Raw genomic sequence first — 27,135 nt, 5'->3', positions numbered from 1 at the left:
TGACGCCGCCGTGGGCTGTTAAACTATCACACCATATATCATGCCAAAGTTACAAGACATCTTTTTTCGTTGGTTTCTGATGCCACAAGTCACTGCCAAAGCGCCGGATTTCAGAGTGAGACCGAGCTCAAATATCCCCCTCTGGTGTCCAAGCTCCAAACACTTCTGTTAAATCTTGATCAGCACAAATCATCTATTAAACTGTACACTCATATTCTGTATTAAATATTTTCTTTACTTCATTTTTCTGAAATAAAGTAGTCTTACGTTACAAATTAGTGTTTCTCCAACGCTGTTCGGCTTGACGCAGACGGGCCGCTAGCCCAGCACCTGCTGTGTGCTCACCTTTTCTTCTCTGATAATTTAAGATCCAGAGGTCTACTCCTCTCCAAAACAAAGGAACTCCATGATTTGAAGTGGAAACACAGAATACTCAGTGTTCTTCCATCGCTGTCTGGCTCATTGCAAAGGGACGGTTATCTACGGTGGCCGACGGGAAAACATGAACACATGAATGGCCCAAACTAGAGTCAGTGTTTGGTTTATTAATTCTGGGCTACTGTAGAAACATTGCAGTGCTCCCTATGTAGATATAAACAGATAATTTTAAGGTAATGGAACACAATGATTCTTATATTCAGGTGATTACAAGCTAAATAAGACATACTTATTATATCATATTCTATTTCTGTCAATATATCCCCCTGAATCCTGCACACTGGACCTTCAAGCCACTTCTGTTTCAACAGCACCACAAGAATATGCTATTGTTGGGGCCTTGGAGCCACGAGCTGTCATCATACGTCTTTTTATTACACAGAAAAATGGAAGCCTTCAAATGTGATCAAAGACAGAGAGGAAAAAGCAGCGGAGAATTCTTGAATTACCAATCTATTTCATTACATTTTCTGTCAGACAAACCAATGTTGGTTTTGGCCTTTTCACTCACTAGCTGCATGATTTTTTTTACATTCTTTCTCCCTCTAGCTCTCACACACACTCTAATCATCTCTCTTAGAAATGCTGAGGTTGTGCGGTGCCTTTCTGAATGGCGTACTCTGATACAGATTATCAGCAGCTTGACAGCTCCAATTAGTTGGTATTATAGATGGAATAATAAGGTAAAGCTGCACTGTAGAACCTAGATCATTCCTCCTCTCCAATCTCATCCCCGTTGACACTGAGAAAATCCCTTCAGACTTTCATATGAAACACTCCTCAGCGGGCTAATCTAACTACAAAGTTGGATATGGATATTTCATCCAAGTGAGCAGCTCTCTGCCTCGGCCTCAGACGCCTCTGGCTTCTTTCTGTTTCCTTGTTTGCTGTGATTCATCAAACACTTAAAACTGCTCTTGAGTGTAAACCCAGTTAGGTGCTGATTTCAAAAATGGAGCAGAAGTCACGTTAACTTCATTTGCCTCCATCTACCACGATGTCAGCCCTATCCCTTCAGCTCTCAGCACATTACTCAGTCACAGGCCCATGTAGGGTCAATACTAATGCTGTCTTTATCCAATTCAAACTGTGCCTGTGCTGGTAAAGCCGACAATTAGCTGCCAGTTTCAGTTAGGAAATAATATTTTCCCTGAAATGTATCGGAAGTTTTAGCACACGCAGACGGCCCTTATTACAACGATGCTAATCAGAAAAATATCTGGGTGTTGACGTTATTGAATTAAATACCCAATTAAGAATTAAATACCCGGATTGAATTCAATTCCAGCAGCACAGCCTCGTAGCAGATAGTGACACGGACGGCGACACTTCTCAGAGATCACCTGATGGATGATGTGTGGATAATTAAAATATGCAGCTTGAAATGTCTTTCTGGCTATGCCTCTTTGGGTAAGTAATACATTTTTAACATTTTTTGCCATCTGGACGACTGAAGTAGGGCACAAGGGGAACCCTGGAGACGCTTCAGTGGCCAGTTGCTCGAGAGGAGGCCTCAGACTTCATGTCTTACATACAGGGATGTAATCGAGCACAGTATGTCAAGTCCAAGATGAATTCATGACTGAGCACAGTCGAGTGAAGGCGCCTATAGACGATAGGTGTTAAAACAACAATCCTACATGTTCTCTGTCACAGTGTGTGTGATGAGTCTAATGATAAGACGCAATCTGTGTCAGACTGTTCAATATTGATTTTGAGGCATGTCAGCTAGGGCAGTTAATGTCTAGTAAATCACTGCACTACGATGTAAACAGAAAAACATGTCATTCACTCATGTCATCCATGTGTGTCAACAATAAACAAGCTTTGGCTGCAGCACTGACACTTCTGTGCACCTAAAAAGCCCAAAAGAGGAGGAAGAGGAGGGTGTGATCCTAGTCGTGGCCAAGAAATAAATGGCAACAATGGCAATTCTGCAAAGTGAGCTTGGGGTAAGTGTGATTTGATTATGGGAATGTATCATATATGAATGCACCTACAAAGTGTTTGCATGCTCTGGATTCTGTGTATCATGGTTTATGGATTTATTACCAACTGTAAGCCACTACACACACACACACACACACACACACACACACATAATGACTGTATCCTGTATGCTCGGGTTGGCTGGCTATCTTCACAATTTCGTAGATGTCTTCATTGGCATTCTCTTGTTTACAAAGCTATTCTTGGCCTACTTCCAGCATGTTTATGCGTGTACATTAAGCAAAAAATTGAAAATGGCTATGCTCTCTGTTCTCAGAACATGTTTTTATTGCTTGTACCAGGGGTACATAGTTTGGCAAACAAGCATTCATGTATGCAGCTTCCTATATGTGGAATCTTCTGCAAAAAGATTAAAGCTGCACTCATTGGTTCCTCTCGGCTGATTCAAAGCACTGTTGCAGGATTTTTGTACACAGTCTTCCATATGCCAGTGTCATGGTGTGTCTTAGGTGGTCTTTGTAATCATGTGTAGTTGCCCTTTTTCGCATTTTATGGTTCACTTCTAGAATATAGAAACAGACGTTTTGGCTCTTCTTTGTAGTAATCTTATTTTGTGTTTTATATTGCTTGTTTTAGAGCTGTATATTTTTATTCTGTATTTTTGTTCTGTGTTGTCTGTAACTTATATTGCTGCCTGTCTCGGTTAGGACACTCTTGTCTTGTCTTGTTCTGATGGGATGGTTTATGGGTCGTAGCAGCAGTCACATTTTGAGATTTTGGTTTGAAAAGTTTAGACACAGGCTGTCTTCAGTCACTGTATACCGTACAGCAGTGGTTCTCAAATGGTGTGCTGTGATGCCAAACCAGTTGTGCTGTGGGATTTTGTCATAACCACACATTATTATTGCAATATTCAACTGGGCCTTTACAAAACGTTATGAATGAATTTTTAATTGACTGTATCAGTATGTTGTGTGCACCAATTTCCTAATAAAGAGGCAAACTCTAGCTAAAAAAATTTAATGTAATATGGTTTAATTTTAAAAACCTTCACAGGGAACTGATTTGTCGCTGTTCGTGCATGGGAATTTAAGTGTGTGACACATCAAAAGCCCTGATTGGCAGCCAGTGTGAGGGATGACAACATTTAAAAGGAGGAAGCTGTGAGTGGGACAATGGATCACTTTATTGTATGGAGAAATTTACAACAAAGTACCAGCGAAGACGACCTACCACTGAAAGAAAAGAGAAAAATAAACTGTCAGTAGACACTAACATGAAAGCCTATCTGATTTTTCGTATTTTCATTGTCTTATGTCGTAATGAGAGTGACTACACACTTAATAGAAGCTATTATGCACAGACATAAATACAGTTGTGCCTTGAGATTTTGGCTTGCCCTTTGGTGTGCCTTGGCCGTAAAAACTTTAAAAACCACTGCTATACAGGACAATCTGAGATCAGTGTTTCTGCCTGGTGACCAAAAATGTCATGTTTCTCGGTTAAAAAGGCCCCGACTCAAGATTCAGAACCAGATAATGAGTCCTTTCTCAAAATCAAGGTCAAACGTTTTTTTTTATTTCAGATAAGCAGGATTTACAATCCTATTATTTCAGAGTCAGTGTTAATGTAGTGTTTTTTGTGAACAAAAGGTGACCTTCCTCCAAATCTAAGTGTGCATGCCGCACATGCCTGCCATCTGGCTGACTGAACTACAGGAAATCCCACTAAATCACGCCTTTATTTTTCTGCCCAAACAATACGTCTGGTGTTCTATACTGATGAATTAAAACTGCAATCATTTACAACTATAAACAAGACCACAAAATTGCAACACTGAATTACATTGAAATTGTATTCATTTTTTGTGGATTTCGACGTCTGCTAATATTAAGATCAAAGTAGATGAATATCTTTCATGGAAACACAAGTTCTGCTTAATATTACTACGTAGTATTAAGTATTAAATATTTGTATCTTTTAGCACAGATGTTTAGGCACTGATGTAAAGAGAGAGGAACCCACAGGTTGGTGTTTAAGCAAATGTTTAGGTCAGTAAATTATTGGAGCTCCTTTTCTGGTATGTTACTGAGGAGTAATGCAGTAAGGCAGTCTGCCAGAGAGACTGAACAATGTGTGAGCGGTAAGAACCGACAGTCGCCACAGGCACTGGTTTAACAATCCAAATTTAAAGCTGAAACTCATAAGAAGCCTCAGTCCCTTTTTTTAAGATTAATTGCAAGCAGACAACCAATTACACAAAAAAAATACAGTATACACACACACACATATATTATATATATATACATATATGTATTATGTAAAGAGTATTGTGGGGTAGATAGCATGACTTTCCTCATTATCCTTTTTAAACCGTGTGTAAGTTTTCTTTAATTATTTTAAATTGTGAAAAAGGGATGTGTAACAAACATATACATTGTCAAATTGAGGGACATTCCAGTACATTATTTTTAAGTTGGTTAGGAGACCAGGCATCCTTTAGGGGATCTATTAATTTGTCAACACCAAAACATCAACATATGACTGTTGTGCATATGGAAGCCTCAGTCCTTTTATATAATGAATTGCCTTGTTGTGAAGCACTCTGTGCATATAATATTTATATTAGTACCAAGTAGGCTTTATATTGTATCTTTGTATGTTTGTATTTTGCATTATTTACAGCATTTTATCCCTATTTTTATGCTCATTCTGTGTCCTTTCTCATGTGAAGCACGCAGAGCATGTAATTTAGCTTATTGCAAAGTACTTTGTGAAGCATTTCTTGCATGAAAAGTATTATAAAGTAAGGATATCATTATTATTATCATTACTATTACTATCATTATGTCTAAATTAAAGTGTCTTAAAGAAGCATATTAGGACAGACGGCCACTAGAACAGAAACAACATTAGATTTTAGTGAGATTTGTGTCTTCGCTAATGCACTTTGTCTTTGACCTGATGAACTCTACTCATGTTACAGCAGAATAACAAATGCAGTCTCATGGAGATTGTTGAGCTGTGGTCACTGATCAATAGATAATCATATGTTCCAGAAGTCTCTAGAGCCTTGAGGCTTAAGTGAGCAATCATGGATTACATGTTACACTACGTCTTGACGTGTTTAAATCCAGGATGGTGTTGATACCTGTAGCTTAAAGAGAAAAACAGATTCTTCATCTCTAGCTCTCAGTTGTACTTTGTACTTTGCTTTCCGTCTCCGTCTTTGTTTCTGTGCCTTTAACATGCCTCTCTAATAAAGAAACATACAGACGCACACACAAGCCATGACGAATAACATAATCTATCACAGCCACAGTGAAACATAGGTCTTCCCAGACCCGTTCAATCCCTCTCTGTCTTGGCCAGCGAGGAGGATGTCTCCATTGTTTAATGACACCGAGGGAGGAAATGGTTTCTCTTTGTTCCCTCACAACTCCATTACTGTCTGTAGGGGAGTGCAGTACTGTACTGAGCTGACAAGACTATATCATTTAGTAATTTTGACTTTTTTTTTTTTTTTTTTTGGCGCTGATCTTGTCTTCCCACTCGCTTTTATATAACACCCTCCTCTGCGACTGTATTGAAGAGGGCAGTGATTTTTAGATGGGCATTTTTATGTTTAATGTTGGAGGATTCAGGTGCATGTGCTGTAATATAGTCACGAAAAGCTCTGTATATATACATTGGGTATTATTTGGCTTCCCTCGTGTTATCAGTTTTAAGTGTCTGTCAGGTTCATCTATCTTCCTCTTAACAGTGTTTTTGTGTTGTTCAGGCAGGTAATATTCAGCACCGGGGATGTCCACATTGTTAAATCTCCCCCGCGTACTTTATAAGTGTTTGATTTTCAGTTGTGCTGGGTAATTGATGATGGATGAAGCAATCATAAAGAGTCCCCAGCTGGTAAATTACGGCTTATTCTCTGTGGGTAAACTAGGCCATCTGGGATGAGCTATAACTATGAAAGCATACTGGTCCAACGCCGGGCTAGACAGCAAGGAGATCTCAGCAGTGATTTATTCATGACACAAGTGGGTGAGGACTCAGCCTTCCTCTCTCCTCCCTCAGCTCCCCCTTTCCCCAGCTGCCTCCGAGACATCATCACATCATCCTCACATCCTTTCTGCTGTATCCCACCGTACTGCCCACACGCCCCCTCCCTCCCTCCATTTTCTACCTACTCATATTAATCACATCAGATCACCCGCAGTAATTCATTTTCACTCCCCTGGCATGTTCTGAACATGTATGAATAGACTATTTTCACTGCACGATTACGTAATGTTGTTGTATTTCAAACGTATATTTAAATGATTTAATTCAAAACTGAATTTGTAAGATATAATATTATGTTCAACCCAATAGACCAAATCATTGTGATGTTTCTCAAAAACAGTCACGTCCATTTTAAAAAATGGCAAATGATTTGAATCACGGAGATATGTAAAGTCAGCAAATTTGTATATATCCGTTGTCATTTTCAGATGTAATTGTAACGTTTCAAGATATATAGTTAAACATGATGCTCTGACCTATCTGACGTTACAGTACTGTGTTTATTTGATATACTGTGTTGCTTTGCTAGCGTATTTGATCAACTTAATCCTGAGGCATGGAAGCTAAGCAAGGTACTGCAGTGGATGGGGGCCAAAGTAATGGAATATGTTCACCGCCTTACCTTACACACTACCCAATCAAGGCAGCGGCAGAACAGCAACTACTGTGTTCTGGGAGGTAAAATCACCGTTTTTGTCAATGGAATTTGGTCGCTTCACGTCAGAATCATAATTAGCATCGTCACATTAGATTCTTAATGTAAAGTTATGCAGGTTAGGTTTAGGAAAGTTGAGTTACAAAAGTTAGGTAAAGCTACTTACTGAACATAAAGTAACAACATGACGACGTGCCTTAAAATAACTTCACTTGGTGATCACCGGTTTCATGACAAAATGTGATATGTTTGTTTTATGTATGTGACACAAGGGTTTTCTACCCATAAATGACTGTAAACAAAGATTATGATTTGGTCTATAACCTTAAAAGCACATACACATCGCTATGTTAAGTATGAAGCTACCACTAGCACCCAGCTAACCTAGCTTAGCACAAAGACTGGAAACAGGGGGATCAAGCTACCCTGGCTCTGTCCACAGGAAGTAAAACTGGCTAACGATTGACACAATAAAGTTCACAAGTTAATACTCTGTATCTCATTTGTTTTATCTGTACAAAACTAAAATGTAAAAACATGTGTAAAGAAGTTTTACAAGGGCTTATGTAAGGGCTGACTATTTCTTAGCCAGGCCAGGACCAATAACTTCTTGCAGTCTACACTATTAGCAGGCAGACTTTGCTGCCTTTGAGTAGGCTATCTGTTTCCCCACATTTCCAGTATTTACATTAAGGTGAGCTAGGCTAAGCTAATTGGCTGCTGGTGGAGCATCATATTTAGGCAACGTATCCTCATACAACAGCTCCTATGATATGTTACGAAAATGCACATATTATACAACAGTTCATATGATAGCTAACAAATTAGCACCGGTTAGATAAAGTTTAGAAAAAGAATAATGGTTGGGCATTGTCACGTCATGTGTTGTCACGTTATGCAGGTTAGGTTTAGAAAAAAAGAGACATGGAAAAGTTATGTACTGAACTTAAAGTAACGACATAAGGATGTACCTTAAAATAACTTCACACACATGACATGAACACCAATTTCATGGATGACAGTGATTATATACAAGAGTCAGTTGGAGTCGAGTGGTTATGTACGAAGGTGCATACAAACAGTGCATAAGAGCAGTCTGCTTTAGGGTGCAAACATTAAATTAGCATCAATCTTCTCATTAAATTCTCTGCAACAAAACAATGAAACCATAGATCAAGCTATTCCTTTGACTTACATGCAATAAACTCGTTAAAAGAGGAGGCAATATCCATTTAAATTAAATGACAAGCACAATAACATATCGGCAGTGCTATTATGATGTTTGGTGTGGCTGCTGACAGAATGAATGTATCACCTCTTGTAAGATGTCCAGGTTGTTCTATTAACAAACAAATGCACACATACACACATGTCCAGAGGGTATCTCATTAGCAGACTCGCACCCTCACAGCTGGACGTTGTCACATTCTGTGTGTACTGTCACTGACCACAGGGCAGGAGAAACCCTGTGACTGTGAAGAAGCCAACCGACACACCAGCCTCTGCAGATACACACTGACTCGTTCCAAAACATGCGAGCAAAATAGAAACACACAACCTATACATACTGTGAAAATCACCATGCTATCCCTGCACAACTCCCACATGCCTCATCCAAGCCTCGGGCAATGCTGCTTTCACACCTCAGCTTACTGAAAGATCAGTAAACACAGCTCAGGCACACAGTGAGTGTGCATACAGCAATGGCAACTGTGGCTAGAAGGCACTCTGTATTGGGGCTATAATCAATGATCAATTTAAAATTCCATGATTTCCACTCTTACCCCTTTTGCACCAACATGGAACAAGTTCTGATGCAGTTTGTGCATCTAATTTTTAACAGTTTGGAGCATTTTGATCAAAAATAAATTGGTTCAGACCCCAAAAAAGATGGTTTCCAGCTGGAACCCCAAATAAGAACCTTGACCACATCAGTAGACATTATATTCTATAGGTTGGTACGTAATGATCTACATCTTCTTATCCTTGATAGTCAGTCCATGCTTGTTTTTTGGATAGAAACAAATATCTGTAACTAATAACAGAACAAAAGCTTGCAGCGTTATCAGTGCAATCCACCATCTTGCCCTTTGTTGATGATGCATTCTTCATTACAATAGATCCCCCTCAGACCTGGTCGAAAGAACACTGAACCAACCAGTTCAAGAACCAGAGGTAATTCGGTGGAAAAGTGGTATCTGTTTCCGGTAAACATCCATACTAAACTGGCTCTTTTCAATGCCAAAAATGCAGCTTTTAAATAGAAATATGCCAGTCATGTAGTTTCAAAGAGAGGAAACAGGTCTTTTTAAAAACGCTGATATGATTGTCAACCTTCACAGACGTAGTTGAGCACTCCCACGTAGCAGCTGTGATTTGAAGCCAACTTCCTGTCAAGGTTCTCCACACAGCTGCTCAGGAATTACTGTTTGCCGGTTAGCAGGAAGCATCACTATCTAATGCTCATGCTGTTGCCTGATGAAAATAACACCAACACGCCAATGACAACACCTTTATTCTGTGTCCAGGCTTACTGAGACACAAAATAAAGTAGTTACATCTCCAATATCCTTGTGAATCTGAAACAGGATAGGGAAAGCAGGCCCAATGGCATGCAGCCTTTTCATTTAATGGGCCATTACATCACTGCTGTTTGTACAGTGGACTTGGGTCGAACAGCAATAACATCTTGTGATGTGTGTCGCTGAGCGAAGCAGGTGACGGGGCACATACAACCACTGCCGGCTCCTCATTAAAGTCAACGATGTGGGGAATGGATGGTGTGTTGGAGAGAGGATGAGGTAAGAGGTACCCTGAAGGTTTTCAACATGGTAATAAAAGGTGAAATGGTCTGATCATTAATGATTCAAGTTAGCTTGTAGCATTAGACAACGGAAAAAGTCAAAATGTCTCCGGCCAGATAAATAGCAAGCAGAACGGGAAAGCTTTTACTTGCTCCCAGAGGAGCACAGCATATCATCAAATAAAAACCACATTGGTCTGTCTGCAACAGGAATTGAGTTATCAATATCAATATCGAGCAAATTCAATCAGTCTGGCTCCTCTGCTCTGTAGCTGTGAGAGGGAAAGGCGAGAGGAAGGCAGACAGTGCTACAGAAGAGATTTTTGTTCTTACACCGAAACTTGACAAATGTCACAGTTTCACTACAGCAGCAAAGAGATGACTACTTGAGTTATGTAATAATGTGATAGAGGAAACTGTACCGTCGCTGTCACTGAAGCCCCTGGGAATGTGGATCTCATGCATGCCTGTAGGGATTTATTTTAGGTGTACACATGTGAGCATTAACTTGCATACGTTCATCCCGTCCTCCCACTCTTTGCTTTGCTTAACATCTCACAATCCCCCGTGGTTTAACCTGTCGTGAATCTCTACGCCTCGCTTACTTGTAAAGATGCGATTCTCCAAGTCTTCTCCTGTCTTTCATCCATCATCATCCTCAGCCTTTACCTACTCATTCCTTCCAATTCTCTTCCCCAGTGCCACTGTACCATCTGGCTCAGGTGATGTTGCCTTGGGGCTCAGATTACGCTGCTGTCATCCCTGAACCGAAATCTAAAAAGGGGAGCATTTAACATGGTCCTCCCAGTCGGCATACCACCCTCCGCCCCCGCACCTCATCGCTGTTGCGGTTTCAAGAGCCCCACTGATAGGGTTGGCCCTTGTAGAAAGGCACAAGACAGCCTGGGAACAACCATAAAACCGTGAATATGGAAGCACACCACTGCGGAGCCCCTGCTGAAGGCTGATGGAAATTGGATTTTGTTATAATGAGGAAACATCACAAAAGTGATACTAAGCATATCAGTAAAACGATCAGTGACATCAGATTTAATTAGTTTCCTTGCAATTTCCGCTTTGTGTGAATCAGTATCTGCTTGTAGCGAGTACAGCATGATTTAATTTATTCATGGTTATATTTTGGTATTCAGAGCACTTGGTTAAGGTTATGAAAAGACCATGGTCTTGGTTTAATATTAAAAAAGTTAGCAGTGCCTTGAAGTGCAAGACACATGATCGATTGACCAAAACCTTGACCTTCCCTTAGCCCTAACCTAAGTGCTCTTATTGTCTAAAGGTAACCACACACAGGACTCAGGATGTAAACCACGTCCCTCCTGTGATTTCTCTGCCCACTATCCATCCTGACCACTTCCCCTTGTCTTTCATGCAGTACAAGGACGTAGCATTTTGCTCCATGGAAAAAAACGAAGAAAACCAAAACACTATGTCCATTAAAATGTAAGTGGTATAGAAATGTAATTTCAAGGAGCTAGTGTTGGTCTGAATCCACACAAGTCTAGACCCTGAGAGCCTGTCCTGTACACCTGGACAGCTTTTAAGGTCCAGTGTGTAGGATTTAGGGGCATTGCTGGATACTCACCTAAAAATGAGAATTGTTGTTGTTACCTTGGGATGAGCAGTTTATATCTACATATGAAGCGAGTCTTGTTCCATGGAGTCCCCCATGCTGTTCTACAGTAGCCCAGAACGCACATATCAAACACTGACTCTTGATAGGGTCGTCTGCATTTCTGCATTTTTGCACCCCTAGACTCTACTAAAACCTAAAAAATGGACCTCTGAGTCTGTCTGTTGACACCTGGCATTAGAATGCATCTCCACATGCGTCTCGAGTGACCACTTGAAATCAGATCTCACTTCCCCTCTCTATATGCAAATAAACTAGCCCTAGCCCACATCATTTCATTCACCATCATAGGAGAGTACAGCTGCGAGAGTGTGACCTCCTCGCTGGGGTTAGTTGGTGAGAGTCCGACCACACAAACACAGTGACAGGGCTAACTGTTAGCATCACGTGGCTGACGTTACTAAACGGAGGCGAGCCATTTCGGTGTGTTTGTTAGGACCATTTAAGAGCTACTGCACCATTAGCTTGCTAGCCAGGCAGGTAATGAACTAACATTGCAGACTGACGTTGTGGGAGAAGAGCAGCTCTGGGGATTGTCCTTTGTCACTGCGTCTAACCTGTGTAATGGCAGCAACAGAAAGTTTGCTAATCTTGCAGGGACTCTCATAAGCAAAGACATCAGCTGTGGACACATTAGCATACACACACTGCTATAAGAATGTAGCCATATGTGGCCAAGACCACCTCCAAATGATGTCCAGAGCGATCAGATCTCAAGACGCAATGAGGATGCAGTGGGTGCAATCACACTTGTCCACTTGTGATCAGATCACCCAATACATGTTAATACCAGGTGTAAACAGGGCCTAACACTAGACCATTAAAAGCATCAATGAATTACACTGACTAAAAAATGTTGCTTAGCAGAGAAATGTCTCCAAGATGTCCCCCTCACCTGGGTTTCCGGCAGCAGTTTAGCATGAATAGTGCTAAATTGGCAATCTGCTCTGCATTTCAAAACACAGCCTCAGTTCTGTGGCTACCTGTCAGACAATCTGAATTTCAGAGGAAGCCAGATCCTGCTGTTAAGTGCATCTTCAAGCTGAGAGCCAGAAGAAGGGTCTAAACACATGGCCTTTTTGGGAGAGACTGCCACAATCTCCCTTGCTTGGGATTACACAGCTCATCTTTCATTTAGCTATTTTATTCAAGTGCAAGCTTTCATTCTTCATCCCGTGGAGGAAGAAGGGGTGAGCCATCTGGCCTGGCTCCACTGTGGATGTATTCCTGATCTCACAATACATCATCCGACTCACATAAACAACACCTGAGAACCAAAGAGACAGTGACGGATGCGGTCCCCATTTCCTCCTTTTCAGTTCATTAAACTGTGTTTAATGGGTTCGTTTAATTACAAAGACATTGGGATTTCTGTCGCTGGCACCATTCAGATCCTGGTGCGGCCACCGCTCTGAAATCTGAGACTGAAATCTAGACTGTTTTCACCCACCACAGCTTGCTGTACGCATTTATTGTGAATAAACACAATCAGCCTGCACATCAGACATGAACAACAAGAATTTACGTCACGTGACAAGATGTCTTTTGCCTGCTGCTTTACTGTGGGAATTGGTGTGGGAATAGTGAGATCTTTGTCAATTCTCACACAACAGTTTGGACGTTATAGTCCTTGCATCATGACCTCAGTCTTATTAACAACTCATACTTTCATTTCTGTGGTGATAATTTTTTGGGGAAGACAATTAACAGCCCTTGCATCTGTGACTCATTAATTTAGACATGGACTAAAAATAAACCATCGATTTTTAACTGTTTACGTGCTGTGTTTCTCCTACAGCCATATAAGCCAGCGTAAAGCCACTGATGTTAAATAATTGAGAAATCAGGTGAGACAACGCTGCGGTCACAACAAGGTCGGCAGACAACACAGCGAGCATAAACCACTGTTATTGCTTTTGGTACAGAACAAAAGCTTTTGTTATCCTGCTCTGTTGCATTTAACAGTTGCCATGGCGACGCCGAGCCAGGAGAGGCTTAAGGAGGATCCCAAACTCGATAAAAGGGGTTTCTAAATCTGACAGTGGAACTCTCTATTTCTCTTTTTTCTCTCTTGTTTTCCATTACCGACTCGCGCTGTGTAGTCTTTTGAAGAAGAGAGGAAAAAGAGGACGAGAGGGATGGAAAGAGCACAACAGAGCGAGATGTAAAGAGCCTTCCGGACGGAGCTGTGGGAAACGGAAGAGGCTGCGGGGTTCAGGCAGCACTGACTGCCAGCAGAGAAAAATACCAGTAGTGTGGATATGAAGGCACACATTATTACATTGTAGACGTCTCAAAGCAACTGCAGTCTGGGTCACCAAGCAGCCCCGGGTTGAAAATGTTGGTCCTTTTTGCATTCAAATTTGATAGTGATTCAGCGATTTCATTCATCTGAAAGGGCTGTTTTTTTGCTGGATGTATTTTGATTAAAAGCACACCCAAAATATTATTCATCAACCCGGAAGTTTAATTTCCAGACAGAGGCCTGACCTTTTTTTAATTACAGAAACATTTGACATGTGTTTAAGAGACAGAATCATTCTGATTCCAGATAACAGCCCAACGCGAGCTCTCGCTGTTTCTTATAGGGAGAGAAACTCATTTTAAATTGCGCTGAGCTCTCACTGGTATCGATTCATTCTCGCCGACAGAACATAAAAAAACTCACCAAGGCATTTCTTCAAATTGCTTGCTTTTGTTGATGGAGGGGGCGAGTGTGGAGAGAGGTTTGTGGAGGGATGGATGGATAGAGATAAGAGTGGCGAGCCCTTGTTAGGCCTTTTTGTTGATTAGGTCTGGTTCAACAGCCTTGTTAGTTGGCCGTGACCTCTTTATTTATAACTGTGGTCTCTGTGTGACTGCGTGTTTCTGTTTGTGTGTACTGTATTACTCGTATTCATGCTAAAGCCTGCTCTAGCGTATAAATGCATGTCTTTGTCTGACAACAGCAGCTGCCTCAGGTCTGTATCTAGAAGGCTGAGTTGTGATTAAACAAGAAAGCAATTAGCAAATCAGGCAAATAACTGGTCAACCAGCGAGGGAATCAGTAAACCAGTAAGCCACACATACATGCAGGACTCATAACTGCAAAAACACGAAGCAGCAGTGAATAATTACATTTCTCTGCAGCTGGAAGGCATGTTCATGTGTTTCGGGGGGAAGAAATACTCTGTAACATAGCTTACACATATCACAGGAGTCACAGGACTGTTTACTGCGATTGGCTGCGGGTATTCTTCTTATACCTCGGGCCACATTTTACCACTGATTGATGTGGGTTTGGCATTAGGGCTAGATTGTGCTTGTTAATAGAATGTGTCATCCAACTATATCAGAAAGCAAACATGTTAATTGCTGTTTAACCCTTTATAACCTGGAGCAATATCAGTTTTCTTGTGCTGCTTTTAGACACCTTTCGCAAGTATTTAAACCCTTGAGCTTTGAGTCAATTGGTTTCTTAAAAAAAAAGGCAATGAGAAACTTGATTTAAAAAATGCAAAAATGAAAATGAAAGAAAATTATTATTTTTTTTAAAATACGGAAAAAAGCTATGAAACTATTTTAATAATAATTATAATTATTATTACATTTTAAAATTATTTTACAGAATTATTNAAGGCAATGAGAAACTTGATTTAAAAAATGCAAAAATGAAAATGAAAGAAAATTATTATTTTTTTAAAATACGGAAAAAAGCTATGAAACTATTTTAATAATAATTATAATTATTATTATTATTACATTTTAAAATTATTTTACAGAATTATTAGAATTTTATAATATTATAAATATAATATATTATATATATTTATATGTATAATATTTTTTATTATTTTATTATATTTTTCATTATTTTCATAATATTTTATTTTTTATTTTTTTAATTATAATTTTCAGCACTCTTTCCAGGTCATTTGCTTGTTTGTTTATTTTTAACTTTAATTCATTCTTTCTTTCTTTTTTTATTTTTAATTTTCTCTTTTAATTAATTTCTTGCTATTTTTTGGGGTCATTTTTTTCTTTCATTGCTCGTTGCCTTCTTTCCATGTTTTTAAGAGAAATAAAGCCAATTTGCTGTTTGCTCAGGTTTCAAAGGGATAAAAGGGCAAAACTCAAAAAGGGGAAAAGACGAATACATGATTATCATTTAAATATAGTGTTTGTTTGTGCTTGTTTGTTCACACAAAAAGTGGCAAAAAGTGTTGATTCATGGTGGAGTGCTCAACACTTTTGATGAGTGCCGCTCAACAGAAATTAAACAGTCATACGTCGTTTTCAAATTACAGTAAAACTTCAATTAATAGCCCGGGCTATTATTTGCTTAAATCGCTGAACTCAACAGGCCTATATCTGGGACAGGCCTTTAAGTCCTATCACACAAAAATGCTGCTAAGCAAAGATAGAATATACCAGGTGTCTTATTGAGACAGGCATTTATTTGTCAAAATCTGTAGCCACACCAGGCTAATAAAGGGGCTGGGTGATTAATTGGGACTAGGGTTTTAATTGAAGTTTTACTATATGCTTTAGTGAAAGGTTAAGTCATCTCCATGATAACCAGAGACATCCTGCGTTTACTTTCAGTCCCAGTCTATGTCTGTCGTGTTTAGTGAATCCTACTGTTTATGTGTTTTTAACTTATTGACCAACAAGCTAACATGAGAAATATTTCGGTTCAGTAAATGTCTGCTGTCAGTCAGCCTGAAGGCAGTTTGGCCGGCCGCTGTCTTCTCAGCTCTGCAGGAGCTGGTGCTGACAGACGGCTGCTTCTGTGGACAGAGACGCTGAATGCAGGTTGGAGTCGGTGTGGATTGAAAACTACTATCTCGGTGGTGACTATAGTAACAATACCAATCACAATGTGCAACAAAATATGGTGTTTTCCGCAACATAATAAAATTCTCCAGATGTTGAGCAACACTTTTTTTCTGTCAAAAATACATCATATCTGTCAAGACACTCAAAAATGTCGAGCAACCTCTCATAAATCAGGCTTTAGGAAGAAGCTCAAACCCCACCAACTTTCTCACCTGCACACACCTGGCAAACCACTGCAGCCTGGTTTCACTCCCAGTGCACCACAAACCACAGCTTGGTCACTCTGCATCAGATGAAGAAGCCAAATGCACCCTTTAGTGTCTGTATGAGACACACCGGGCTTTCAGCCAACTCCAATGTAAACCCATCAGCATCACTATTAAACGGTCAGAGCAATAGATGTACTTGTAGTAAAAAGAGCAAAAAAGTCTGTTTAGGTGGATGGGTCCAACAAGTACAGGACTTTGACTCGGGAGACCAGAGCTTGTGTCCCATCTGAAACTAAAAGTCTGACTTATTTTGGCACGTCAATCATTAGTCACTCTTTGATAGGATACAACACAAATGGCTGCCCAAGCGTCAAAATATGACAAGTAGGGATGAGATCTCATTGGCTGTATGAAGTGGGCAATGTCATAATGTCGATTTTGGAGAGCCCTCCCAATTTCAACATCAGACAAGGGAGGGGGTTCCTGAAGCTGTCTGACCATCTGACAAGCACTCCCGATGAAGCACTGGCCCCAAACACCTCCCCTACAGCAATCAGGAGATCAAGGGAGAGCTCCAGAGTGACAGAGAAAGAAACACTCCTCCTTCACACCTCCTTCTCCCCTTCCTTTCCATCCACTCCTCTGTCACTCCCCCAGCTCACACCTCACTCACACTTCTCCGTCTTCAGCCGGTCTTTTCAGCCCTCTCTATTTCACCTCCTTCTCTGCCGTCCATATCCATCCCTCCCTCCCCTAGCTACTCGTCTTTCTTTTTCACCTCATCCCTTTCTCCTTCCCTCCCTCAGTGTAAAGAGAGGAACAGAGACAGTTCATCTGAGAGTGATGGAGCTCTGACAGGCTGATCCCTCTGCCCTCTCCCCGGGGCGTGCAGCTGTGCCTGGGCTCTGCGACGCCTACCTCCCCAAACACACATCCACACAGGAACGGTCGGAATACACCCACCTACACACATGCATGCATACATTTATAGAGGTACCGAGGGAGCACACATGTGCACTTACTAACACCTCCACACTCTGATACAGCACATGTGCATGTGTGTGTGTGCAGCTTTATATAAGGCCTCACATTTCTATGCTGCATCCAGGATATGCTGTAAAAACGAGGAACGTCAAAGAGGTGATGTGATGGGGAATCACAGGGTACAGAATTTTTTTGGCCTCATACCAACATCAATATTCAAGTCCAATCGATTTTTTCTGCTGTTTTATGTGTGTGTGCTTCTGCAAAAGGTTGCGGAACAAGCTTGGCATCATACCTAAAACAAGTTATATATAATTCGAAACTTTGACATTTGAAAAGCTTTTTTTCCACGTGTCATTTTAACATTTAACTACGTGTCATTCTAGTGATATCATTACGCTTTTAATAAAGTTCAACGCATTAGTGACACACACACTGTGGCCAGTATTAAACACATTAGTCCATAATTTAGCGACTAATGTTTCTTTTCATTCGTGACTAATCGAGTAATTGTTTATGAGCTGTCAAAATATGATTAAACATGTCCATTACAGTTTTCCAGAGTCCAAGGTGATGCCTTTAAAGGTCTTGTTTTGTCCTACGAACATCCAAAACCCAAAGCTTTTCAGTTTATAATGATACAAAACAGAGAAAAAGAGTAAATGCTCACTCTGATAAAGCTAAAACTAGGCAATCATAAACAATATTTCACAATAATTTCACCACTGATCAACTAATCTATTAATTGTTTCAGCTCTATTCAGCACTATACTGTATTTCCTGCACTTCCCCCTAAAGCACACACATTTTCTCCACATACTCTCTCCCAAACAGCCCATGAAGCATTACCTACCCCTCTTAAGGATTTGATCTGTGCCAAGTCCATTAGCCTAATCTGAAAAACAAAAGCAGCACTTCGTTTGCTCTCTCTCTCTCTCCACACACACATGCACACACACTTCACATCTTCCATCAGCACATTCACCAGTGCCCTGCTGTTATCTGGGGGATGTGATGTGCCATTTCTCTTTGAAGGCACTGTCACAGAACGGCTTATTTCACCAGTCCTCCAGACGCGGGGCTCTCTGTCTCTGGCAGGGTTTTTCCATCCAAGACAAAGAGCAGAGCTGCCCGAGCCGGGCTGCCTGGCTGTCTCATTAGGAACAAGACAACAGAGGCCGCACAAAAGAGTCGTGTACACAATCCAGCGGAAAGTGGAAGGATGAGTGGAATGAGCTAAAGTCATCCTTTTTTTTTTTTCTTTGTTCATTTTCACCGCAAAATGGAGCTCTGGCCTAAAAAAGCTTGTGTGTCACTGACAGCAAATATATAGCAACAAGTAAATGAACTCTCCGTGTCGCTTTTAGCTGTTTTGGAAGTGTGAAATATACTGCGAGGAGTGGCAGCAGAAAAATACTGACTGTGGGGAATTATGATCAGCAGCAGTGGCTTGTTTGTAACAGAATTTCAGTGTTTCGGTGATACCACATTTCTCAGCTGTCTCCATCAGTATGTTTGACGAAAAAAAACCAGCTCTGCTTGGGTTTTTCCTGACAGACACACCGTCGCTCCTTACACAATCCTTACACAATCATCTGAAGTGTAAACATACAGCACATCTTTGCAGCTGAGGGGCGGCTTATTCTTGGAAGACATAAACCTGGAAAAACTATGGCGTTTCTAAAGCATTGGCGTGCAGGCATCTCTTATATAACGATATGTTGACTTTGCTGACGAGATTTATTTGGGAGACGCCGTTGATGTGGGCAAACTGTTCAGTTATCCTTTGCACTTCTCTCTCTGTCAATCATGTAAGTTTTAATTTTTAATTTAAATCACAATGTCTGCTTTGTGGGCTTGTCTATAAACATATGGAACAGTTATATAAGTCTATATAAGATCAGGGTATATGATGTGTATTTGTACTGCAGTGATAATATAAGCATTTCCTCTCTTCCTTCAGTCAAGCAGTTGAGCTTAGTAATAGTTATTAGGATTCTGGAAGTGAGATACTTCCATATAAGTCCCCTGAGGTCCTTCTTTATCTTGCAGGCATATTTTTCTCACTTATTCCTATCTTCTTTTGTGCAAGAAAACTGTTCTGTGTCCAATTTAACCACGCTAAAACCCAACAGAGCACAGCGCACCAGATGTCCAGAGACAAGAGTGTACTTCATGCATGCACAAACCCACACACACGCGTACAACTACTCGATAAAAGGGTTTCTCTTGACCCACCAGCAGCTACTGTGTGGTGGGAATATATGCAACCAAATTCCTGTTAATACTGCGAGTGTGTGTGTGTGTGTCTGTGTGTTATGTAAACCTCATTATCTCTATCACTACATCAAATTCTTATCATTAAGCCTCTCTGAGATCATAGAGCATTTGGAGAAACATCAAAGTGCTACACACACTCAGTGTCAAACACTCACAAATGCACACATGCCCAACTTCCACACACACTCACTGACGAGCACAAACACACACAAACAAGCAAACACAATATGGTGTTTGGTGTTGATTTATGACCCTCGTCATAATCGCGCTAAGTCTGGGACCTTCAGTCAAAAGATGTTTGATTGTATCCTTGAGCTTCCCCCCATCACAGCAGCTGCCTCATGAAAAATATATTTCTGTTCTGGCCACCAAGTTCACCAGTCCACCCCCTCTTCACTTCACTCCCTCCCTCTCTCTCTCACCCTCGACATCTTTCGTTCAGAGCACAGACTAGTTGCCATGGCTACAATCATTAACACATCTGGCATAGTTATCTGGCACGCGCACGCGCACAGAGCCGAGCGCGGACACACATGGACGCACGTTCGCACATGTGCACACACACAACAAACAACATACATATGTAAAAAGCATTAATATGCATCGTTGTGCTGCGACGTTTTCAGCTTCATGGCTGCAGTCTGGAGCTTGTGTGGGAGAGATAACGGGCCAAGGCTTGTTGGGGAAAATACATCAACGGAGAACTTTTGGTCTCAGTGATAATCCTATTGGTGAATTTAACCCAACCTCCTTTATCTTAATCCGTTGGGAAATGGAGTTGATGTTGAGTGGAATTGAGTTTTCATAATATTTGGGTGTTTCCAAACTGATATTTAATGTTCTGCCTCAAAATATTGTCCAAACTTCATTGTCACGAGTCAGTGTAGTGAAGGATATCCGTATTGGATTTCTGAGGCTGATAACGATATCGATACTTTAGAGTGTTTAAATCTGAGATCTGATCCGACTGTTTTATAATAAGTAAATATTATAAATTCAAATATAAATCTCTGCACCCTCTACACCCTGAACCATTTCACTATTTCACTAACACATATATAGTTTTTAAAAATATATTTATATCTCTTGATCGCAGTTAGATGTTTATATTTGACCTGTGGTCAGCTTTGTTGTCCAAGTTATTGGCTGTATTTCTATTTATGTGTAAGTGCATTGAGACAAGGCAGTGGTTAGCATTGTCGCCTCACAGCAAGAGGGAGTCCGAACCTTCTGTGCGGAGTTTGCATGTTCTCCCCGTGTCAGTGTGGGTTTTCTCCAGGTGCTCCGGGTTCCTCCCACAGTCCAAAGACATGCAGGTTAATTGGTGACTCTAAATTGTCCGTAGGAGTGAATGTGAGTGTGAATGGTTGTCTGTTTCTATGTGTCAGCCCTGTGATAGTCTGTTGACCTGTCCAGGGTGTACCCCGCCTCTCTCCCAACAACAGCTGGGATAGGCTTTAGCATACCGGTGACCCTGTACTAGGATATGTGGTATAATAGATGAATACATTCCAACAAAACAAACAAACAAAAACGAAAGAGTCAAATACCTTGTGTGCGCACACATATTTGACCAAAATATGTGTGCGCACACATATTTGACCAAAATATGTACTGTGTGGGACATTTTACAGTGTAAAAACTTAACTTGTGAGTGCTCTCTGGTGATCAAACTATGTAATCAAGACACAGTGTCTATGTTTTTTATATATATACATATATATATATATATATATATATATATATATATATATATACACAAACTTATTTATCATATTTCTATCATGCAATTTACTGTTAGATTATCAGATGACATTTATGATAATATGCTAAAACTGCCGAAAAAATTGGCTCCCTTTAAAGATCCAGTGTGTAGGATTATGTGGCATTTAGCGGTGAGGTTGCAGAACTGAAACTTCACCCATGTGCTAAGCGTGTAGGAGAACTACAGTGACCGACACAAAAGCGCAAATGGCCAGAGTTTGATTTGTCTGTTCTGGGCTACTGTAGAAACAACATGGTGGACTCCGTGGACGAGCACCTGCTCCGTATGTAAATATAAACAGCTGATTCTAAGGTAACAAAAACACAATGATATTTATTTTCAGGTGATTATAAACTAATGAAAACATAGTTATGAATATTATATTCTATTTCTGCCAATATATCCCCCTAAGTCCTTCACACTGGACCTTTAATGTCCCTCAGTTATGACCAAAATGCATACTTACAGTTTGAAAATTGACTTGTGAGTGCTCTCTGGTGAACAAACTATGTAATGGAGACACAGTTTGTGTATTATATACATTCAAACTTAAATATAATATTTCTACACTGCAATTATTTTCTACCTATGAGCTGTTAATTGTTGCTTCTATCGCCTGGCTCCTTTTCACATATTTTGGTTCCATAAGATCAAAGAAACCATCATGAAATACATCCTCTGAATATATACGCTTCCATATACACATTTTTTTATTTGCACTTTGTTTCTCTCTAACAATTTGTATTTATGCCGTTGAAATGTTATGTTATATCACAATGGTCTTGAGGTGAACAAGGTTCAGTTTGCTCACATTTATTAATTTTCAGCAGCCCCTCCACCACTAACTGTGTCACAATCTTTTAAAGTCAATATTTCATTACTGAAGTCAACGGTTTGAACATCTTGTCTCTTGCTGTCATTGAGGAGCCAGGCTGACGGCTCCACCACTGAGGGTGACACATATCACAGCAGCTATAAATTATTTAACGGGAAACAGAATAAATTTAATTCTCAATAACAGATTCACTCAGGCTTGTAAAACGTATAGCGGCTATCTGATGGAACTGTGCTTCTCCGCTTCGCTTTGGTCTTCCCCCGTCCAGCAAATCCCTGATCTCAGGGGCCACCTCCATGTAGCTTCAACCCCAATCCAAGCTTAAATGGTCTGGAAAATACTACTTGTGTGTATTTTGTGTCACTGTTAGTGTATGATCAGTGGCTTTCGGCACAAACACATTTATCATAGGCTCGCCACACTGTCACAACAGCACGGGAGGCGCAGGAGCAGGCCATAGGCATGCTTTAGTTATGCTTATACCACAATGTTGAAGGTGTTTAAGTGTAAACCACAAACTGAAAATCACATATAAGTATATACATGTGAGCACAGGCACACAAACACATTCCACTTCATAAGTCAAAACATGTTTCTGTGGCTCCGAGCACCTTCAATTAAAAACCACAATAACAACTCCTGAGGAAAACAACAAGACAGCTATGCATGCATTACATTAATGCATGTATCTCTCACACTCACACACAGCTGTGGAGGAGTTTGACAGTACACCAGATGCCTGTGCGGTGCGTGCATTCAGCTGCCCCCACCCTAACCCCCGAGGACATCCCCTTGCCTCCCATTACACACACTCACTCTCTACTTTACATACCACCGCTCCCCCAGCCAATCACCCAGAGCAAAACAACCAGACCGACCAGTCGCGGCGTCGGGATTATAATAATAACCAGTGACTGACAGACGGCTTTTCAATGGGCTTTGGTAGCATTCCAGGTGAGGCTGAACAAATATTTCTTCCTCATGTCAAAGCCACATGCGAGCTCGTGGAAAAAATGTAAAAACACCTGACAGTTATATTCACAGAAAAACAACCAGGTGTACAGGCTGTACTTTAAACACATTTTCTCTTACATAATTAAAACCCACTCATTTTTACACTTATTTGAAATGTGCTGATGAATCATGACTTGATCAGAATGAATGAGCAAACAAAAAAATCTAATAAAAACACGCCTTCAGCCACTTTCTAATGGGTTCATCAACCTCACCCATTAATCTCACCTCACCCAACAACCTCTTACCTCCCATACAAACACATAAAACATCTTTTTTTGCTGAGCCGAAGCAACAACTGAGCAAAAAGCGAGCGTGCCGAGACAAAGAAAGCTCTTCCAATCTCTCATACCTTTTTGCCTTTCTTCTTGCGATGGGCTGCTTTCCCGCCGCCTGCTTTCTCCTTAGCTTCCTCACTCATGTTCAGAGATCTCCCCCTGTTCCTTCTCCTCTCCTCACTTTTTTTTCTTTTTTAATCCAGCATGTAGGAGCTTGTGGAGCGGAGCGGCGAGCAGCTGCTGTCTTCACTGGTGAAACGTTGCCACAGAAATGTCCATTTAGAAGCAGTGAAGGAAGGATTGTTCCATGCAGAGTGGGAGTGTGCGTGAAGAGAGGAGAGACTGGGAGGACTGTGCTGATGCTCTCACCCTCCTCCTCCTCCTCCTCCTTCCTCCTCTCCTCTTCCTCTCCACGCTCACAGACACACACCACTCGCACACACTTGCAAGCACGCTCGCCGAGGTCCACTCCCACTTGCTGCCGTTCGCCGTGCGCAATTGGCGACTCTCTCCGGCGCACTCAGAGGCAGGGTGTGGAGGCAGGAGGAGAGTGGAGAGAGATAGAGGCGGAGGAGGAAGATGAGGAGGAGGATGTGTGAGATGAAGGAGGGAAGGAAGGAAGGAAGAAAGAATAGAGAGAGGTAGACTGAAGGAGTGTATTCCTGGCTGGATGTGGTGCTGCCTACCTGAAGCTGAAGACTGGAGACACTCTCCCAAAAAAGACAGAGACAAAGAAGAACAAAAAATGAAAAGAAGAAGATGCAAACAAAGAAAAGACAGAGTGAGAAAAGACAGACAGAAAAGAGTATGAAATGGTGTTACTGTTAGTGAAAGAGAAGAAGGGGTGTGATCCTCTCAGTCTCTTGACTCTGCCGGCTGGATGATTCCTGCTCCCTGCTCAGACGTTGTGATATGAAATGAGACTCTCCAGCAGAGAGAGAGGGAGGATCATTAACACGATGCATCAGGTCCTTCCAGAAAAGGAAGTCTCCCCACTAGCCTCTGCCAGCAGGATCAGCTTACTGGAAACTGGAACAGAACTGCGCCCGGCACTGGCTGGCTGACTGGGTTGACTGAAGTGTGTGTGTAAAAGTGTGTGTGTGACAGGCAGGCCTAGGGTAAAGAATAAAAGGAGACAGGAGGTTTATAATACCCAAACAATCACCAACCATTAAAATGTTCGTGTGGTGACTCAACGGACAGAGAGAGACTTCAAAAAGACAGAAAGGCCACGCCTTCCCGCCTCTAACAAGCTACAGCTCTCCACCAATGAAACACCTAGCTAATGAGGCAGGAGGAGAGCAAGCGGATCAGGGAGAAAGAGGAGAAAATGGGAACAAAAAGCCCTGGTTGACACAGAGGGAGAGATCAGAAGGAAGGGTGAGGAGGAGACAGAAGGGAGAGAAAATGACAGTGAGAAGGAGTGAGGTAGGGAGGGCGAGAACACAATGTGATATCAGTGAAACAGACAAACCAGGGAGGCATGGAGAGGATGAAAGAAGCAACAGAAACAAATGAGGAGCAGAGACAGAGGCAGAGAGAGGCAGGGTTTGTTGTGATTTCCCTCTAAACAACAGGTTCTTTATTCTGGGGGGTATATTGCTGTTAACCATCGCTCCCTCCCTCCTGCTCCTGACAAGCTGTATGCCATCACCACCATGCTGCTTGATGTCAATTAGGCCCTGGCCTCAGTTCAGAGAGATGAAGGCCAGTATCTTTAGAAAAATCTATTTTTTCCAATGGGAAGGCATAAGTGGACACAAACAGATGCAAAGATGCATCAGCTTTAAAATGCTCCAACTTAAAGGGGAAATCTGGTATTTGTCAGCCTATGTTCCCATGTTTTTCAACCAGCTGTGTGTCGTCGCAATGTGTGCAGATGAGCGTTGTTTGACTTCCCCTGGAGATCCCTGCCCGTCCGATGGCGGAGGTCCAAGTGCTGGCAGCGGCAAAGGGCAAAGCCAAACACCGATCATCTGCACACACTGTGATGCCACACAGCTGGTTCAATATTAGCAAAGTTTCCCTTTATATTCATTGTCTTCTGTGGTGATCAGTAGTGATGTGGTGGTTCACTTTTACACTGTGATCTGTAGCCTATAGTTCGGCTTTAGCTTCTAACTATCTTTGTCTTTTTAACCTGTTGTTGCTGCTGAGTCAGTTTGACATCCTGGATATATCCTTCAAACACAGACTGTAGACCCCTCTGTCTGCTTCTCTCTGGAATCACTGCTTCATTTTTCCAAAAATATGATAATATTTCTTCAGGGAGTGCAGTTAGTTACAGTGTGGGCTCCATGCTTAAATCACAAAGGGGCGGGCCGGCAGTGCGGAATAGGCTACACTCACTGCATTTACATGCAAAATAATATTCTATATGAAAATATTTTGAATTCACTACAGCTCACGTAAACAGCATGTGCGTTTTTTACGGATATACTCAAATATCATAATGCCAACCTTTTCAAGAAAGCAGTTAAAGAAATTAAAGATATGAGGCTGTGTTCGCACATTTTGATGCAAAAATAGGAAGTTAACTGCTGACTCTAAATTGTCTGTAGGTGTGAATGTGAGCGTGAATGGTTGTCTGTCTCTATGTCTCAGCCCTGTGATAGTCTGGTGATCTTTCCAGGGTGTACCCTGCCTCTCACCCAATGTCAGCTGGGATAGGCTCCAGCCCCCTTGCGACCACTTAGCAGGATAAGTGGTTACGGAAAATGAATTCATGAAAACAATAATAAGCAAAATGTCATAAAAGGCTACAGCCATTTCACTTTTCCATATTTTGACATGATAAATGACATGTTAGGGCGCGTTAATGCCAGGATGCTTGGCTGCAAGTAAACGGGAATATTAGTGGAATATTGATTTTCATTAGCCATGGAAACAACTAGGTACAAATGTTGTCTTTTTCAGAATAACGGCAAAAAGCTGAATATTTTGTGCATGTAAGCAGCGTCAATGTAACTAACTTACTCTGAAAGTGCTTGTTTTTGCCACTGACAGGCTCAGATTGTAATTCTAAGTGTCTGAAAACGAAATGAAATGTTTTCCGTACCTTTCGCTTTTTCCATTCTGTTTAATGTCCAAGTCTCGCGAAAGAGAAATTGCATTCTGACATCACGTGAGAGGTGACTTGTTGCACAAAAAAAATGGTGAAAACAAAAATGAGAGTTGGAGAGATGAGTGCCACAAACAGTTTGTTATATTAGAGTATAGAGAGTATATCTTATTCTTTACTAAAAGATTTTCAATGACGTGGCTGAATATTTAGCTGATTTTGATACTGTGAAAATGTCTGTAATATTTCAGAAAAAGGCTTAAGCTAGACTTAGACATAAAACATAATGGAATATTTGAAAGGTATGAAACATTTTTTTAATTCTCTGTAGG

General features: G+C 41.1%; 1 protein-coding gene across 1 annotated transcript in view; it reads right to left on the bottom strand.

Moving 5' to 3' along the window:
* The window catches only part of ank3a (ankyrin 3a), a 171,856-nt gene extending 147,155 nt beyond the window's left edge, over nt 1–24,701 (bottom strand). Inside the window, exon 1 of the mRNA XM_050072036.1 lies at nt 23,817–24,701. Within this exon, the coding sequence (XP_049927993.1) occupies nt 23,817–23,885 (69 nt within the window). The 5' untranslated portion in view covers nt 23,886–24,701. The remainder of the gene's footprint in view (nt 1–23,816) is intronic.
* Nucleotides 24,702–27,135: the final 2,434 nt, after the last annotated feature.

The sequence above is a fragment of the Epinephelus moara genome, chromosome 19 (genome assembly GCF_006386435.1).
Source record: "Epinephelus moara isolate mb chromosome 19, YSFRI_EMoa_1.0, whole genome shotgun sequence".
In the NCBI taxonomy this organism is placed as follows: domain Eukaryota; kingdom Metazoa; phylum Chordata; class Actinopteri; order Perciformes; family Serranidae; genus Epinephelus; species Epinephelus moara.
This window is presented reverse-complemented; position numbering and strand designations above follow the sequence as displayed.